This window comes from Hypanus sabinus, chromosome 3, assembly GCF_030144855.1.
Source record: "Hypanus sabinus isolate sHypSab1 chromosome 3, sHypSab1.hap1, whole genome shotgun sequence".
NCBI classification, from domain to species: domain Eukaryota; kingdom Metazoa; phylum Chordata; class Chondrichthyes; order Myliobatiformes; family Dasyatidae; genus Hypanus; species Hypanus sabinus.
In genome coordinates, this window is record NC_082708.1 from 53,221,463 (window position 1) to 53,241,677 (window position 20,215).

Below are 20,215 nucleotides of genomic sequence, written 5' to 3' on the forward strand. Positions count from 1 at the left end.
AGTTGATACCGGTGTGCTTTCTGAATCTGAACAACTATTTTAGAAAATTTACAGAAAAATGTGACCTGAATTACAAACTAATTTGCTTAAATACTTGAACAAAATACGGAAATTGTATTTGCAGAATTGGTACCTTGACCGGGATATTGGTGATGAAATTTAATGCTACTGTGCATGTTTTTTTGTGTTACTTAAATGAAACTTCAAATGAGTTGAGAATTGTGAACTGTGCTCTATAGTGCATGCAGCATGCATTGCAACTTTGAACGTTTTGTTGCTTAGGACTACCACACCATGAGGGATATTAGTGGGGCAGCAGTGATGTAAATCAATGTGCTTTGAGCATATGATGTTGCTGCTATGACAGGGGAATAAACACTTCCAATACGTGAACGATATGGAATAGTAGCAGAAAAGCGATCCACTCAAAAGCTCCTTGCGTGAATCATGACCGGTAAAAGCACCATATCAGTACTAACTTAAGTACATCATGGCTTCCTGAGGATTGTGTGTAATATACGAGTTTTCCTTCATACTTTTATCATGCGCTTATGTTCTTCCTGAACATAATTGCTCACTGGGTTGTAATAAGTTAGACGATAACAGTTTCTTGTTAGATTAATTCTAGTACAGATGCCGGAAGCCAGCTTGATGTTCTGTAAGTAAGCAGTTACTTGTAATGATTAAATATATGCTCTGTGCATTCATATGTTTTAATTCAGGCATAGTTTTACAGTATTGCTATTTTTCTATTGCTGTTACAACTTAAATAAAAAATTTACTACTATCAAATTAATGAATTTAGAAACATAAACACATCTGGGGATAGACCAAGGATTTTGAAAAACACTTCTGTGAAAATTAAAATTGACACATTCCTCATCCATAAACCACTGCAAATACAGATTTAAAGATAAAAGATTAGTCAGTGAATGAATGGGGTTTTGTGGTAGGCTGGATAATAAAGATTTGGATTACCTTAAGAGAGGTAAGCCAGAAGTACTGTACACTGAAATACTGAAATAGTTCTCCTATAATGAGTGATTCCATAATGAAAATTGGTTGTGATGAAGGGTCTTGGCCCAAAACGTTGACTTTCTTCCATAAATGCTGCCTGGCCTGCTGAGTTCCTCCAGCAACGTGTGTGTATTACTTTGATTTCCAGCATCTGCAGATTTTCTCTAGTTGCTTATATGTGATTAATGGATCACTCTTTGATCTGTGTGCTCTGAATGCCAAGTCAAAGATGACTGAGAAACTCATCCTTGAAGGGCTTTGTACTGATGACTATGCTCTAAAGACACACATAGTCTGATCTCCAACTCATTGTCAGCAGCTTTTCAGAAGCCTCTCGATTCTTTGGCCTCAACACCAGCCTGGTAATGATGGAGAACCTATTTCCCTCTGCCCCTGGATCTGCCATTGCCCCTCCTTCCATCACCATTGAGCGAACAAAATTGAATACAGTAGTTCAGGTACCTTAGCAGCATCATCTCTGGCGAGGGCACCCTGGACAAGGAAATCAATGCCGGAATTTGCCAAGTCAGCCATAACCTTGGTCATCTGCATTCGCATGTGTTTAACCAGCACAACTTTTGATTGCCCACAAAGCTCACAGTGTAGAATGCTGTCATTGTTAGCAGTCCCCATTATGACTGTGAAACATGGACTCTATACAGAAGACATCTGTTATGCATTTGATATTTTAATAATATTTTGCGTAACCTTGTAAATATATAGTTTGATTAAGCATTCTTGCTCAGTTAAATTATTAATTAAGTACTGTATGTAAAAAAAAAGTTAATTGCAAATGTCATCACACTACCATGTAAAGGCAGACCTTCACGGGCATTCAGGCTCATTCCGGCAACCCAATCAGCGGCAGGAGCAGGCCACAGTGATGAGCTTTCTCGCAGGTCACTTGTTTAAAAGTACAGAATGGACAAGCAGGGCGGCCATTGTTGGGAGTAGGCCAGTGGTGAGAGATGGAGTGTCTCAGAGGAGGCGTCGGCTCTGGGTAAGTTTCGGTTAAGGTTTCCTTTCTTTTCCTCTCACTGTACCTAGTGTAGTCATTGGCCGTTGTGTGTTCTTCATGCCCAATATTGGAGTTCTGGGAGACCCAGAGTCTCCCAGCCAACTACATCTACATGGTGCATCCAGCTGCTGCTCCTTGAAGACCATGTGAGGGATCTGGAGCTGCAGCTGGATGACCTTCAGCTTGTGTGGGAGAATAAGGAGATAATCGATCAGAGTTACAGGGATGTAGTCACCCCGAAGTTGCAGGAGGTGAGTAGCTGGGTGACTGTCAGGAGAAATTGAAATGTGAATAGACAGATAGTGCAGAGCACCCTTTAGGCCAGTCCCCTCAATAATACTGTTGGAGACTGTTGTGGGGGATGACCTCCCAGGGGAATGCCGTGGAAACTGGGTTACAGGCACAAAGCATGGGTCCATGGTGCAGAAGAGAAAGAGGGAGAGCAGGGGAGTGGCAATGTTAGGAAGGAAGAACAAAGAAGTCCAAAAAAGGGAATTTAGAGAACTAGGCAGTAAGCTGAGAAGCTGGCCTTCCAGGGTAGTAATCTCTGGATTGCTACCTGTGCCACGTGCCAGGGAGGGTAAGTATAGGATGATTTGGCAGATGAATGTGTGGATGAGAAGCTGGGGCAGGGCTTCAGGTTCTTGGATCAGTGGGATCTCTTCTGGGGGAGGTATGACCTGTCCAAAAGGGAAAGGTTGCAGCTGAACCCAAGGGGGACCAATATTCTCATGGGCAGGTTGGTTAGAGCTGTTGTGGAGGGTTTAAACAAACATGGCAGGGAGATGGGAACTGGAGTGAAGGGACTCAGGATAGGACGGATGATAAAAAAGCAAAGATAGCATGCAGTCAGACTGTCAGGAAGGGCAGGCAGATGAGAAGACAAAATTGCAGCCAGCAGGGTATCAGTGCATTAGAAATGCAGAATCAAAAAGGTAGCAAATACCTACTTGTATCTCAATGCACAGAGTATAAGAAATAAGATGGATAATCTTGTTACTGTCATGGTCCAGTCTGTGAAATCCGCATTCCAGTTCATGGTCCGGTCCATTGGTCCTTATTCCAGGTTTTCTGGTTTTCCCTTGTTCTGTTGGGTGCTCTAATTGAGGCACCTGATTCTCATTTTGGGCTGGCTACATAAATAGCTCCTGGGGTCAGCTTCATTGGCTGGACTGTTTCCTTCCCTTCATCTTCTTCCTAAAGCCTTTGCCTGTGTCCTTGCTTTTATTGCTGGTCAAGTTCTACTGCTGGAGCGAGACTGGAACCCTGATGTGTCTAGATAAGGAACTGTCTATTGTTGTTTGGAACTGCCTCTATGTCCACACCTTTGCTAGGTAGGTCTGGCCTTTTGCCACTTCCTTGTGTTGGGAACCATCTCTCTGTGTTCTATGTATGAGTCCCGGCCCTACGTCCTGATCCCTAGGAGGGGTCCTGACTCTGTATAGAACCCTGGCCCCAAGTCCTGTTCCTAAGGAGGGGTCCCGGCTCTGTGTTCCATGTCGTCCCTGTGTTCCCATCCCTCTCGAGACTGTGGCTCCGTGTTCCTGTCCCTCTCAAAACTAAGGCTCCTAGTCTGTGACCTGTCCCGTCCCTAACTCTGGTCCATTTCCTAGTACTTGTCTGTGTCTTGCATTTGGGTCTGCTCCCAGTGCCCACCTTATGACAGTTGCACTATTACAGATTGTCAGGTATGATGTCGTGGCCATCACTGAATTGTGACTGAAGGATAGTTGTAGTTGGGAGCTGAATGTCCAAGGTTACATATGGTATCAGAGGGATAGGAAGGTAGACAGAGTGGGTGGTGTGGCTCTGCTGATAAAGAATGGCATCAAATCAGTAGAAAGTTGTGACATAGATTGGAAGATGTTGAATGCTTGTGGGTTGAGTTAAGAAACTACATGGGTAAAAGGACCCTGATGACAGCTATATACAGGCCTCCCAACAGTAGCTGGGATGTGGACCATAAATTACAATGGGAAATACAAAAGGTGTATCAAAAAGGCAATGTTATGATAGTCATAGGATATTTCAAGATCTATTGGGAAAATTAGATTGGTAATTGATCTCAAGAGAGCGAGTTTGTTGAATGCCTGTGAGAAAGCTTTTTAGAGGAGTTTGTCAATGAGCCTGCTTTAGTGGATTGGGTATTATATAATGAACCAGAGATGATTAGGGAGCTTAAGGTAAAAGAACCTTTCAGAGGCAGTGTTTGCAATATGATTGAATTCAACGTTAAATTTGATAAGGAGAAAGTCAAGTCTGATGTAACGGTATTTCAGTGGCGTAAAGGAAATTACAGTGGAATGAGAAAGGAGTTGGCTGAAGTAAATTGGAAGGAGATGCTGACAGGGATGAGAGCAGAGCAGCAATAGCATGTGTTTCTGGGGGAAAAAAATGAGGAAGGTGCAGGATAGATATATTCCAATAATGAAGAAATACTCAAATGGTAGAACTGTGGCTAACAAGGGAAGTCAGAGCTAATGTAAAAGCAAAAGAGAGAGTATACAACAAAGCAAAAATTAGTGGGAAGATAGAGGATTAGGAAGCTTTTTAAAAACCTACAGAAAGCAACTAAAAGAATCATTAGGAGGGAAGATGAAATATAAAAACAAGCTAGCAAGCAATATCAAAGTAAAAGCTTTTTCAATATGTAACAAACAAACAAATAAATAAATAGAAGAGATGAGAGTAGATATGGGACCATTAGAAAATGGGGCCAGAGACATAATAGTAGGGGACAAGCAGATGGCAGATGAATTAAATGAGTATTTTGCATCTGTCTTCACTGTGGAAGACATTAGCATTGTGCCAAATGTTGAAGTGCATGAGGGAAGAGAAGTGATTGCAGTTACTATTACAGGGGAGAAGGTGCTCAAAAAGCTGAAAGATCTAAGTGTACATAAGTCACCCAGACCAGATGAACTGGGGTTCACCCTAGGGTTCTGAAAGAGGCAGTGGTAGAGATTGTGGTGGTGTTAGTAATGATCTTTAGTAAAATCATTGGACTCTGGCATGGTGCCAGAGGGCTGGAAAATTGCAAATGTCGTTCCACTCTTTAAGAAAGGAGGGAAGCAACAGGAAGGAAATTATAGACCAGCTAGCCTGACCACTGTGGTTGGGAAGATGTGAGAGTTCATTGTTAAGGATGAGGTGATGGAGTACTTGGTGACACAGGACAAGATAGTACAAAGTCAGCATAGTTTTCTTAAGGGAGAATTTTGCCTGATGAACCTGTTGGAATTATTTGAGGAGATTACAATTGGGATAGTTAAAGGGGATGCAGTGAATTTTGTATGTTTGGACTTTCAGAAGGTGCCACACATGAGGTTGCTTACCAAGATAAGAGCCCAAGGTATTACAGGAAAGTTACTAACATGCTAAGAGCATTGGCTGATTGGTAGGAGATAGCGAGTGGGAATAAAATGATCCTTTTCTGGTTGGCTGCCAGTGACTAGTGGTGTTCCGCAGGGGTCAGTATTGGGATCGCTTCTTTTTATGCTGTCTATTAATGATTTCGATGATGAAATAGATGGTTATGTTGCAAGTTTGCAGATGATACAAAAATTGGTGGAGGGGAGGTAGTTTTGAGGCAACAGGTAGAATACAGAAGGACTTAAACAGATTAGGAGAATGGGCAAGAAAGTGGCAAATGAAATACAATGTTGAAAACTGCATGGTCATGCACTTTGGTAGTAGAAATAAATGTGCCGACTATTTTCGAAACGGGGAGAAAATCCCAAAAAGGTAGAGTCAGCAGTGAGGAAGGCAAATGCATTGTTATCATTCATTTCAAGAGGTCTAGAATACAAGAGCAGGGATGTGATGCAGAGGCTTTATAAGCTTTATAAGCCTCACCTTGAGTATTGTGAACAGTTTAGGGCTCCTCATCTAAGTAAAGGTGTGCTGTCATTGGAGACGGTTCAGAGGAGGTTCACAAAAATGATTCTGGCAATAAAAGGCCCTGCACTTGTACTCACTGGAATTTAGAAGGATGGGGAAGGACCTCATTGAAACCTTTTGAATGTTGGAAGGGCTAGACAGAGTAGATGTGGAAAGGATGTTTCCCTTGGTGGAGGCAGTTGAGGACAAGAGGGCACAGCCTCAGGATAGAGGGGTGTCCACTTAAAACTGATGCAGGGAAAGTTCTTTAGCCAGAGGGTGGTGAATATGTGGAATTTGTTACCACAGACAGCTGTGGAGGCCTGGTTGTTGCATGTATTTAAAGCAGAGATTGGTAGGTTCTTGCATCAAAGATTACAGGGGGGAAGGCTGGGGAGTGGGGCTGAGGAGGGGGATAAAAGGATCAGCTATGATTGATGGAGCAATCTTGATGGGCCAAATGGCCTAATTTTGCCCCCATGTCTTATGGGGTTATGTGACATGTGCACCCCTCACTTAAAGTAAAGGTGAACTACACCCATATTTTTGGACTCCTAACAACACACACAAAATGCTGGTGGAACACAGCAGGCCAGGCAGCATCTATAAAGAGAAGCACTGTCGACGTTTCGGGCTGAGACCCTTCATCAGGAATTTGTGTGTGTGTTGTTTGAATTTCCAGCATCTGCAGATTTCCTCATTTTTGGACTCCTGTAAGTTTCTTTAAATTACTTTAATGTTTTGAAGTTGCACAATGTAATGATAGTGATAAGGTATTTTTAAAATGAACACAGCACAGTACTGATCCGTTAAGCAGAGCAACATGTTCTAGCTTTTTAAAAAAAAAAGAAGTTAGGAACTGTCGAATTTAAAAGAAACAGCCCAGCACATGGACAGTCCATCTTTGCAAGGGAAAACATGATTGATTTTTAAAAAATGCTATAAACAGAAGAGTTCAGAGTTCATAAAAGTGTGAGTATCTGGTGATGATAATTTTTTTAAAAAATCAGATAGCTGGCTACATTGGAAAGATTGACGAGTTTGATTACACAGTGGGTAACTATCTCATGTATACTGAACAATTGGAACAATATTTTAAAGCAAGTGAGAAGCAAGTGCCAATTTTGTTGAGTTCATTGGGTTTAAAACCATAGTTTGATTCAAAACTGACTGCTCCAGCCAAACCATCAGAACTGAGCTATGCTGCTATTGTAAAAGTGATGCAGTAACAGTTAGAACCAAAGCCACTGTCAATTGCAGAAATTTTTAGTTTTCATAAGTGGAATGAAAAAAGTCCATTTCAGCATGTGTAACTGAATTGAAGAGATTGTCTGAGCATTGCCAATTTGGTAAAGGATCTCAATGATACACAAAAAGATTGGTTAGTTTGTGGAATCTTAAAAGAAAGCATTCAAAAATGACTCCTGACTGAAGCACAGCTTACATTCAAACAAGCAGTGGAAATCGTTGTGTCAATGGAAACAGGAGTCAGACCTTCCTGAGATCAAAATGCACAGACTAGAAGAAAAAGGACGGACAAGAAGGAGAGAAAAATGTGAAAAAGGAAGGTGTGCAAGAGGGAAGGAATGTGAGAAAGGAAAGTAAAGGGATTGAAGTAGATCCAGTGAGAGATGAGAAGAAAGTTGTCCACAGCTGTGAGCACCACTTCCTACAGTCTTAGAATCAACTCCTACAACCATCACGGAGGAGCCATCAGAATCTGAGATTGTTTCACAGCTCAAATCTCACCGGCAAAGCAGAATGATTCCCCTTGTCCAGAAAGACGTTATCCCACAAGTGTAAGAAAGCCTCCATAGCAATTAAATCTTTAGGCTTGAATGACACCATTTAAAATTGACTATGCTGTGGATTTTTGTCTGTTGTAATTATGTGATATAATATACTGTGTATATAGTTGAGATACACTCTCTATTGAGTTGGCGTTTACAATTAAACAGGGAGGAGTTTTCTGTTTCAATAATATTTGAGTAATCTTGCATATATTTGATTAAGAATCCTTTGGTTAAATAATTTGAGTTGTATGTAAAAATACGTTAGTTGCATACATCGTCATGCTACCACTTAATACGTGTGCCCCTCACTTAAAGTAAAGATGAACTATGCCTGTACTTTTGGACTCGAGTAAGTTTCTTTGAATTAGTTTAATGTCTTTAAGTTACAAAACATATCATCATCTCAAACAGCCAGAGCGCTTCCGCATTCGTAACCTAAGGTTGATTCTAGGCGTCTGCTGGCGGACCAAGACACAAATCTAAGTTTTCAATGGAATAGAGAGCATGGACATCAAGACCATAATCCTGAAAGCCCAGCTTCAATGGGCAGGACATGTCAAATGCATGGACTCCAGATACCCCAAACAGCTGCTGTATGGCAGGCTACCTCTGGGCAAGGGGAACCAAGCTAGGCCCTGCAAGAGGTTCAAAGATTGTTTAAAGGCTAACAAAACTGCACTGCATGGCATGCCTTGGAAAGACTCGTCCTTGACAACTTTGAGAGGTGTTGTCTTGGCTTTACATGTCTGTTGGCTGCACAAGAACAACTGAAATCTGCAGAAGCAGTTCTTCCAGCTGACTCGCGACAATTCCCCTGCCCTCACTGTGAATGTGTTTGCTGCTCTAGACTTGGACTCCACAGCCACCTTCCGGTCCTTGCCAGATGAGATGCACAAGAATGACCATCACCATCGGATATGATAGATGACTATCAATTAAAAGATTAGGAATCACTCTTTGTTTTACAAGAAAAGCATCAAGACTTAAACATATTTAAATCCATCTTTTAAAAACACCTACAGCCTGTTCTAATACAAATTTCTATCATTTTTAATGTATGTAATAACTTATTATAGCAGGATTATCTGTAGTTTAGTCCAGAGCTTGCAAGAACTTGCATGAGCTGAGAGAGGGACAGTATTGAGCAACATTCTGGAGGCAGAAGGAATGTTGAAGGAGAGGATATACAGTCCACAGGTCTCTTTTGGGGTTAAATATGAAAACAAGTTGGCAGTCCTGTTCAGTAGTTGTAGAAGGATGGAAACCACTAAGGAATTGAGGTGAAAGCATTTGTCTTCAAGTATTTGTTTGGATGAAGTTTCTGCTTGCTTAATTATTGCAAGCAAACGGCAGCTATAGATTTTGGCTGGCATTATTGCAGACTGCCTTGTGAATGAGAAATGGGAAATTCTCAATAATAAATCCTTGGGTGATTGCAGGTGTAATTAGAAACATGAAAAGAGTTTTGACCAGCAGGCATCAGAAGATTTGAGAGGAGGGGACTTCAATCAGATACACTACCCGAGTACAAAAGGCAGCAGCTGGTCGGTACAGCAAAAAGAGCTTTGATCAGTGGCCAATCGGTGTTTGTGATTGACTAGCAAGAGCAAACTAAAGGAAGGTAGGAGCAGGTATAGCAGCCATCGTCTGAGTGGACAGAGTCAGAGTGGTGATCTTGAGATTTTAGCTCTTTGAGGCTTCTGTGAAGACAGGTTTCAGTCAGAGAAAGAGGAGTTCAAGGTTAAGTTGGTTTTTCTTTTTTGTCTCTGCTCAGTGCAATAGTAGAGATGCCAGGCAGGATGGTGGAATGCTCCTCTTGTGGGATCTCCATCCAGTGTCTCTGACAACTACAACTTCAGGAAGTGCATCCAGCTGCAGCTTCTAACAAACCCTGTTAAAGAGCTGGAACTGGGTGAACTCTGGATCATTTGGGAGGCTGAGGGAGTGACAAATAGGACATGTAGAGAGGTAGTTACACCCAAGGCGCAGGACACAGGAAACTGGGTGACAGTCAGGACATGGAAAGGGGTAAAGGAGTCAGTGCAGAGTACCCCTGTTGCTATTCCTCTCAACAACAGGTAAATCACTTTAGATAATGTCCAGGAGAGTGGTGGGGAGTGACCTAATAGAGGAAAGTCCCATTCACTGGGTCTCTGGCACTGAATCTGGCTCTGGCTCTGACTCAGAAGGAATGGGGCAAGAAGAGGCACACTATGGTGTTAGGGAATTCGTTAGTTAGGGGAATGGACAGGAGGTTCTGTGGGTGAGAACGAGGTTACCAGATGCTACGTTGCCTCTCGGGTGTCAGTGTCTGGGATTTCTCAGATCGAGTCCTCAGCATTCTTAAGTGGGAGGGTGAACAGCCAGAAGTTGTGGTCCATGTAGGTACCAATTACATAGGTAGGATGAGCGATGAAGGTTCTGTATAGGGATTTAGGTGCTAGGTTAAAGGGCAGGACCTCCAGGGTTGTGATCTCGTGCCACGTGCTAGTGAGGCCAGAAGTAGGAAGATTATACAGTTTAGTAGGTGCTAAGGTTTGGCATAAGAATGATGGATCATTGGGCTTTCTTCCAGAGAAGGTGGGACCTGTACAGAAGGGACATTTAGCACCTGGACAGGAGGGGAACTAATATCCTAATGGGAAGGTTTGTTAATGCTGCATGGTGGGGTTTAAACTAGAATTGCGGGGGATGGGAACCAGAGTGCCAGAACTCTTATTAGAGAGGTTGTGGAGGCAAATGTTGGTAATACATCAGACAAAGTTAGGAATCAAAAGGTTGAGCATGGCGCGACTAGTGTCCTGAGCTGCGTATATTTCAATGCAGGAAGTATTGTACGAAAAGTGGATAATAGTGCTGAAGATTTGGTAGCTGATTTATAAACAGGTACTTAGTGAGGAGAGGCTGTTGACAGGGCAACAGGATGAGTTGCAATGTAAAAGGCTGACAAACTGGAAAAAGGTAAATACAGGACTAAAAATATTATTCAGTTTGAGAGGACTGGAATATAGAAGCAAGGATGTAATGTTGAGACTTTTTAACACAGCTGAAGCCTCACTTGGAGTATTGTGAGCAATTTTGGGCCCCTATCTTAGAAAGGATGTGCTGAAACTGGAGAGGGTTCAAAGGAGGTTCACAAAAATGATTCCAGGATTTAATGGCTTGTCATATGAAGAGTGTTTGATGGCTTTGAGACAATATTCACTAGATCTCAGAAGGATGAGGGATGACCTCTTTGAAGTCTATCAAATGGTGAAAGGCCTTGATAGAGAGGATGTGAAGAGGATGTTTCCTATGGTGGGAGAGTCTAAGACCAGAGGACACAACATCAGAATATAGAGGTGTCCTTTTAGAATGGAGATGAGGAGGAATTTCTTGAGCTAGAGGGAGGTGACTCTGTGGAATTTGTTGCCACAGGCAGATGTGGAGGCTAAATCTTTATGTATATTTAAGGCAGAGGTTGATTGATTCTTGATTGGTCGGGAGATGATGGGATACTGGGAGAAGGCAGGATATTGGGGCTGAGAGGAAAATTGGATCAGCCATGATGGAATGGTGGAGCAGACTCAATAGGTCAAATGGCGAAACTCGGCTTCTTTTTCTTATGGCCTTGTATAGAGAAGTAGTGTTGGGTGAATCCATAGGCAGATGGTGAAGGAACAGCTTTCTCACAGATACAAAATATATCAATGTGATTTTAATAATGTGACAGAGACAAATCTGGTGGGAGATAACACTCCCTGTACAAGGGGAATGTTTATGAAGCATCATTAGAAAATTGGTTGTATTTTCATACTTCTATTGCTAAAGTTAAGAAGTCTTGCTCTTCAGTTGTCTTAAAAGGCAGTATAATGGGAAGGGACTCAAAGCAGAAACAATTTCACTAGAGAAAAAATATTAACTGGCAAAGGATCCTTATGTAAGAAAGCTGCATGCTATTTTGGTCTTCTGTCTAATTTAGATTGAAGACTGTTTGTTGTTCATTCAATTATTTATGACCTCATCCGAAGGCTGTTGACTTCTAGTTCACTGCTTTTTGTTCACTATTTTTAAAAAATGTTTTATGCACTGCTGATAAGCTTTAGTTATTATCACACCTCATTAAACTGTGGAAGATGTTCAATACATCTATCTGGAGTTGAGTTCATGGTCTACCTTTGGAAAAATTCTCAGCCTGAATATTAAACAATTTCTTTCACATAGCTGAGCTTTCTTTACCTTTAGAAGAAATGTTGTAATGAAAACTATGCTTGATTTCTGCATTGACTGAAAAATAGTTAGAAATAGTATGTGTGACATTAATTTGGTCAAGTGTTTCATTCAAAGATCAGGAAGCAGAACTACACAAAGAATTAATTCCTAGATCACACCCATGGAAGATGTAGCCATATTTAACATTTTATTACTGTTTGACAAAATCTCACAGATGTATGTGTGCAAAAAAAAGGCAATTTCATAAAAAAGGATAAATGTCTTTTTCTCCCATCAATTAAGAGTGCAACCATTAGGAAGTACTTGTTAAATAGGAAATGAAGTATAACCACTTAAAAGTCATAACTTAAGACATTTTTTCAGACTTTTCTCAAAATATTTTCTGAAAATACATGTTCACTTTTTTAATTAACTTGGAATATTCAACAAAATAAGAACTTAATGTGTATGGTCCACAAAAGAGGCATATATCAGGTTGGTGAGGAGGAAAGTCCGAGTTGAATAATCAGTGCATATTTACTGAGTGCACTGTACTTTCAGTGCTTGGTTCTTGTTAGGGTATTTTTTTTTTTTTGTTTTTGCTCAAATGACATTTGAACCAGAACAAGTTCCCTTTTGGTGTAATTATCATGCCAAATAGTTCCATGTAAGATATTTATCAGCATACAAAGGACTGACGTCCCATATGCATTTGCCCTTGTAGGCAAGGCTCATACTTCCTTTAGAAAATATGCTCCAAGATCACCAGAGGAAGCTATTTTAATACTAAGTGTATTTACCAATTTAGCAGTTAATTTATATCTTTTGTTATAGATAGCAATAGCCCTTAAATATTCTTAAAGAATTTTTATCAGTTAAAATGTTTTCTTTCTAGATTAATTTCAGTTTATTGTGAGAAGAAAATAACTATGATCTTTGTTAGGGGGTGTTCTTATAATTACATTGCTTAACTATTTGAAGCAGTTTAACTAAAATGATGTGGTCTTTGAATGATTGAAGGATATTGAGCACATAGTTTTGCTGATGATAATTCAGCTCAGTATCTCCTTCAATCCAAATTCTTAAAAGACGTCACTGCAAGTGCCATGTAATCAAGAATGATCTAAAGCTAAAACGACACAAGTTCCTCTCCCAACTAATTTTGAAAGGATTGTATCATGAGTTTAAAGAGCTGAAAGCTTTGATTTGCAAAGTGGCACTGGTTTTGAAGATAAATGAAAAAAAATCATATTTTCATTTAATTTTAAGTCACAAGTTCTTTCATTCCTTCAAATGAATCAGTAAATGAAATGACTTTAAACTGTTGACACTTCCTCCAGTTACACTCAATATATACATTGCATGGTGTAATGAATGACTGCAGAAAGAAATCTTTGCATGTTTAAGAGGAAGCAATTCACAAAGATGGTTAGGATAACAAGACACGTCAAGGAACATTACAACAAAATATCACTCCACTCTGTTTCTATTAACTTTTGGAATTTTGAGAGGAAATTAAAAGATTAGATTTTTTTTATAGATAATTTGAGCACCCAATGCAAGGAACTAATATTCGCTGGAGAACAGTTGTTTATTTCCATCTATGCAGTGCTTGCTCATGGGTTAATATCAGAATGAGTAACTACTTCTACTCTGAGGTATGTTGTAAAAAGACTGGATGTGATATAAAATAGTGTTGTCGTATTCCTATTTGAACAATTGTAATTTTACAAAAACATTTCACAGGATTTGAAACTCAATGACAATAGCACTATATTTACAGAGAAAACAATATCAAATTGCTGTTGTTCCTCATTATGCCTAACTACAACTGAGATTTATCTTTATAAAGCGAATTACATGCAGCAGTGAAGATGTTGGCCTGGCTCAGCAATGGCAGTGTATTTTCACATTAATTGTACCCCTCCTTGCATGTATAATGCAAATTCAAAAACCTACTTAAAAGGATACTGTCCTAACAAAATAAAATTAAGAAAATGTGCTTAGGCAGAGAAAATGCTCTACCAGTTCCATTATGCTGAGGTCTGTGATATTATGTTTCAATCCAATTATTTTTTCCAGGCTTACAAATAAATGACACTAGTTTATCAAGTCATTCTTCCAGAAGATTGATGTTTGTTAAAAGTGAGTAGGATTGTATTTAATTTAATCTTTATCTCCAACTATTTATAAGCCATTCTTAATTATGTGGACTTTGATGTTTAAATTGATAACAAGTATTAATTTTGTTGCTTGTGCAAGACATGGGTACAATTCTGAATCATTTTGGTAAAGGAATAAAATCAATCATTGAAAAAAAAATTAACTTGCCAGCACAGGGGCACGAAATCCAATATAGCTATTATATATAGTTGGCTGTTCGATCATGAACAAGTTTGTTACTTAGCAGACTGGAATTACTTTCTCAATTAGGCTCCTACATCAGTTCTTGTAAGCTCAGAACATGCTTATTCTTTACTGATGAGCCAAATGTAAATCGATCCTAATTGAAACCATACATTCAGTGAATGAGTAAAAAATTGTGATGATAGAGCTCATCTTGCTGGACTAAATACAAAGTGCAGGAACTGACGGTGATTTTTGGCAAGCTAGGTGTTATATATTTTCTGTTTACAATACACCCCAACCCATCTTCAAATTGTCATGTTTAAAGAATCAGAATTTTCTAGAAATTGTATTACAAAGCACAGACTGTTTCATTTAATGCAAATTTCAGATCATCCACTGCCCAGTTCGTCGAGGTTCCAAGAACAATCACCGGGGTGTAACTATGAAAGAAGCAAGTTTTTTTTTTGTCTCCACAATTGGTAAAGATATTGTGATATTCTGGGCCATGAGGCCATGGCGTGGGCTTTGCAGTAATCAGACTGCATAACTGTCACCAGTTTTTCTCGTATGTTTAAAAAAAACATTAACTGCAGCTTCTGGAATATCCAAATATCCATAACATGGAATCCTGACTCTTATTGTACACTATTCTTTAGACATGTCATATACAGAAATCAGTGCAGATTGGTTAAAACTTTGTGTGTTTACAACCCCAAAAATGATTTGCTTTGTGGAATGAGATGCAAGTCTTCAAATGCATACTTAGTTACAAACACTTGGGTAAGTCTATATTTAAGGATCGATGTTGACTGTACCTTCCTCGAATAAATATGCCAATTTATAAAAGATTGCAGATATGATATAAAAATAATAGTCACCTGCTACTTGGACTATATAATTCAAAAAGCAAAACAAAGGATCATGAAGTTGCACTCTGTTTAATTTAAAAGCAAATGGGGACCTGAATGCAATTTTAAACATATCAGTTCTTTTTGGGATAAATGACTGTGTACTTGACTATTAAATTACATTTTTTTTTATATACATCTGGTATAGGTGGATGGTGCTCACCTATACCATACATATATATATATATATATAACATATGTAAATTTTTAATATATGTGTACTATTGAGGGGGTGCTCTGCTAACCAGCATTCTGCTGGAACATCTGCAAAGTTGCTCCATCTAGTTTTGGGTAGGCTTGCTCAACATGCTATTGCCATATTATGCATCAAAGAACAAATACACCTTTATGTCATGAAGTCAAACTTCTATAAAGTGGGGGAGAACCACAGGGTGAAGGAATCAGTTTCCTCTGGTTCATAGCTGGAGACCAGCAAGCTGCACATTCAACCTTCAAAGCAGGAATTTTTGCAGACAGGTTCCAGATCATTTGATTAGCACAGAGACATGTGCTTGGAAAAGTGAAGACAAAAAAGAAATACAAAGAGACCCTAATCATTACACATGACAAAGTACTGAAAGCATGAGCCCGATTTGAGTGGTTTACGAGCAAACAACCTAGCATTTTGTTTTCTATTACAGTAAAACACAGATATTCCAGCACTTTTTTAAGATTTTGGTCATAATGAACAGCAGATTTTCTAGACTATGGATTGTTATCCTAACATAGTTTTGTTTCATTTTTGCAGCTTTCAGAAAATCTGTTGAGATTAAAGGGAGCAGGACATAGAACACTGAGTTTTAACTTGTCAAAACAACTGACCAACACGCCAGACCCCAGCTTGACCACACACTATAGATTAAAGAGCGATCTAGATGCTGAACCATTGAGATTTTCAAACTGGATGCCAGGTAATCTGAGTTTTACTGAATAATTATTCATACAGAATGTGATTGCAGTCCCCCAGCCCATTATGACAGTAATTTCTCTAATATTGTTGCAATTTGAGGGGGAAAAAAATTCCCAAATTTTCTTAAGTTTATTGACAATAGACTAGTAACATCTTTTCTCTCTTGTGAACTCGCCTATAAATTGGCATCTTTCTTGTAATCCAACCAGTTGATAGGGTGAAATAGTTTTCAGCTCATTAATGTGGTCTTACTAATTGCTACATCTTTAAATTTAACTGATGTAATTTGTGGACTAGACAAAGTTATCTGACTAATATAATTGAACAACAAGCAACAAATTAGTTGGCTAGCAGTAAATAATTTTTATCTCTTGATGGTTGACAGTTCCAATTATTTCCTGATTGCTAATTATTATACTGCAAGAAGAAAAGTCAGAATTACCAGTCAGAGAAAGCACCTCACATACAATCATTCATTATTTGTGCTAATCTTACCAAATAAGTTATGATATATAAAAATTCTATTTTTTTTAAAAAAGTCCAAATTTATAATTTACACAGTAAAGAATAAATGTACTTCAGTCTAGTTTAAATGTAAATGTACTTGTGTTTCAGTTTGTGACTTCATGGGGAAGGCACTGATTCAACATACGTAAGTATGTACATGTTTATACAACAGTTTCATAAATGAAAAGCCATTATTATAGATAGGACTTTTAGTATCTTTGGAAGTGACATGGCAGTGAAATCTTGATTCCTGTGATTTTGTGCTTAATAGTTTATTTACTTGTGTTTAATGTCAATCAGTCATTATGATCAATAGTAAAACAGCAGCTCTGGATAAGCAAGACTAATTAGAAGTTTTCCACAAAACTTCCTGGGAATAAGCCAGTTTTTCCATTTCGCTGTAATGTGCCTTTGAACCATCCATCTTCCCGTTTCTTGTGAACAAACACTACATCACCTTCTTTCAGTTCTATTTCAGCTTCACTCTGAGGGGGATAAGGAACAAGTACACGATACCTGCAAAAAGAGGAAAGTAAAATTTGATTAGGAGTAGCTCTTGCTTTGCAAATACAACAAGCGCAGTGTTAGTTCCGGTTTAAATGGTGCCTATGAAGGACTGCGACGACCTGTTGGCAGCAAGAACAACTATTACGTAAATTCCGGACTATAAGCTGCTACTTTTTTCCCATGCTTTGAACACTGCAGCAACACTGCAGCCTATACTACGGTGCGGCTAATGCGTGTTTTTTTTTCATGCCGCCAAAAACATTTTGCCTCGTAACAGTAGACTGTTATGAATCCCGTAACTGGAGAACTTGCCAGCAAAGATAGAGAGGCCCGTTGAAGTCTGATGTCACTATTTTCAAACGTCTTATTTATAAAGGGACACAAAAGTAGGGTTAATACGTACATTCAGATAGTGCACATCGTCAACACTCAATCTAAAGCGCGGGTATAGTAATAATCATCATTAAGAAGTGAGCTCTGCTGTTGTCTAGGGGTTAATAGATTGTCTGTTGGAAATATAAAAGTCACTCAGAAAGACTGTAGACCTCAGCCCGTTGGAAATCGCTGGGTTTCACGTGGGGCGACCGAGAGAGAGAGATTGGGGGAGAAAAGAAAGAACTTGCCGAGTCTTGATGAATCTTCCGTGAAATCGGGGGAGCGTTGGTTTCCTCTCCCCGATGTTAGTTAAAAGCGGTTTTCTGTGATTCCAGCCACAAATTCCAATCCCCGAATCTAACGCACGTGGCTTCCTTCAGAATGGCTTCCCGCTGCTGTGGGATCGCTATCGTGTCTTCTTGGTGCGTCTAAGGGGGCTGTACCCCTGATACTCTCCTTTATACTTCCTCACGGGGTCGCAGGTGTCAATCAGGTTGTGATGATGCAATCTCTCTCTCAACCAGCCCACCTTGCCCGAGGGCTTTTCACGTGGTCTCCATGAGACAATAGTCGCTGTCGTCTTATTCTGTATCCCGGGTGGAACGTGCAATTTGTATTATGATCCCAGCCCCCTCCTTTGTGAGAATCGCAAGAGCACCCGTCGAAAGGTGGGGGGGGGGGGTCAGTAGACCCAGTCGGAGAGAGAGAGAGAGAGAAACGTGTCAGATTGCAGGTCCCACCAGGGATACAGAATAAAAACAGCGACTATTGTCTCTGAATGTTTGTATTAACCCTACTTTTGTGTCCCTTTATCAATAAAAACGTTTGAAAATAGTGACATCAGACTTCAACGGACCTCTCTATCTTTGCTGGTAAGTTCTCCAGTTACGGGATTCGTAACAGCACATTTCTCTCTCTCTCTCTCTCTCTCCGACTGGGTCTACTGACCCCCCCCCCCCCACCCCTTCGACGGGTGCTCTTGCGATTCTCACAAAGGAGGGGGCTGGGATCATAGCAAGACCAATAAAATTGATGAGTAGTTCACAGAGGTCCAATGAAATTGTACGATAAATCAAGCGCACTTTCACAATTAAATTATTGTAAATCAGTCATTTGTACTCACCCTCATCAACATGGAAAACACTCGAAGAAAAGCATATGATGCAGCTTTTCAGTTAAAGGCGATCAATAACTTTTCCTGGTAGGCTACAGTATATATATTTTTTTACCAGTCATTAGGAGATATTGGAATGTTGTTCGTGCACTGTTCAGTAAAAAAGTATACGCAACGTAATTTGTGTATGTATATTTAAAAGTAGCTGTGTTACAGGCACTGTTCGAAAAAAAAGCATTTGCAATATGTATTTGTTTATGTTACCATACGGATTTAATTAAAAGTTAAAAAATCCTCACGTGTAGTATCTTTCTGTGTAAATATCTCATATTACAACGTGGGACATCTGCGGCTTAAAATCCGGTGCGGCCTGTACAAGTACAAAATTGATTTTCTTTCTAAAATTAGAGCGTGCGGCTTTTAATCAGGTGCGCTCTGTAGTCCGGAATCTACACTTCTTCCAATTACACTTCTTCCAGGAAATGATCACGCCAATCAGAAGCCTGTAACTTTCCTTTAGGAGTCGAGCTTTTGAACCGCCTGTATGAGCTGGCATTTTCTTTGCAGTGTGACCTGAAATCTTGAAAGTGCAGGACGGTTGTGGCGTGGTGTATACTGGCCAAATTGAGGCCCTGGAGCCTGGGCCCAAGTGGAGAATGAGCCAATGTTTGGCTGCTGGGGCGGACTTGGAGGTGATATGAAGCGACAGAACTGAGGTGAGGCAGAATCGAGATGGCAAGGACCAGGCCCGAGAGTGAGAAATCAGTCAAACCTCTGCTTGCTTAAGTGCCAGGCCGAATTGGTCAGGTTGGGTATGGGCCAAATCAAGATGGCGGGACCCAGGCACAGTATCAAAGCAGCAGGGACTGGGTCCAAGAGTGCGACTCAATCCATTGTTTGACTGATTTAAGCACTGGGCCAGAATGAAAAAGTCAGGGTATCAGGGCAGGAGACGAAGGATGGGCCAGTATTCAGCTCGCTGCTCTGCGAGGTTTACTTCTTTCTGTGCCAAACTGAGACTGTGGCCTGCAACTCACTGACTGCTGGATAGGCTGCAGTGATGACTGGCTTTGTGGTTTTGGATTCACTTTCATGAATTTCAGTTTCGAATATTATTTACTTTTATTGCTTGCACAATTTGTTTATTTTCTCTGTATATAGGGTGTTTGACGGTCTTTTTTTAATGGGTTCTATTGGGTTTCTTTGTTTTGTGGCTGCCTGTTAGGAGACAAATCTCAAGGTTGTGTATAGTATACATACTTTGATAATAAACATACTTTGAACTTTGAAAAAATACTCAATGCTTCAGGAATAGCTTCTTCCCTCCACCATCAGATTTCTAAATGGACAATGGACCCATGAACACTTCCTCAGTACTTTTTCCCTTTTTGCACTATTTATTTATTTTTTTAAATATGTACTTATTGTAATTTATAGTTTTGACTACTATGTACTGCTGCTGCAAAACAAGCTTCACAATATATGCCAGTGATCTTAAACCTGATTCTGATTATTTAATTTGTTTAAACAACTTACCTTTACAACTTTCTCTTTTGCTTAACTCATTTGCCCTTTCCATTTAATTCGTACTCAAACTTTTGATTTCAAAAAATTATTTTCTATTTCTAAATTAAGTAGTGGGTTCAT

At 39.8% G+C, this 20,215-nt stretch overlaps 1 protein-coding gene across 3 annotated transcripts in view; it reads right to left on the bottom strand.

Moving 5' to 3' along the window:
• Positions 1-12,082: 12,082 nt before the first annotated feature.
• LOC132391321 (E3 ubiquitin-protein ligase SH3RF3-like) overlaps positions 12,083-20,215 on the bottom strand; it is a 330,553-nt gene continuing 322,420 nt past the window's right edge. For all 3 annotated transcript variants that reach the window (XM_059964353.1, XM_059964354.1, XM_059964352.1), the window contains one exon: positions 12,083-17,088. In XM_059964353.1, the coding sequence (XP_059820336.1) occupies positions 16,920-17,088 (169 nt within the window). In that variant the 3' untranslated portion in view covers positions 12,083-16,919. The remainder of the gene's footprint in view (positions 17,089-20,215) is intronic.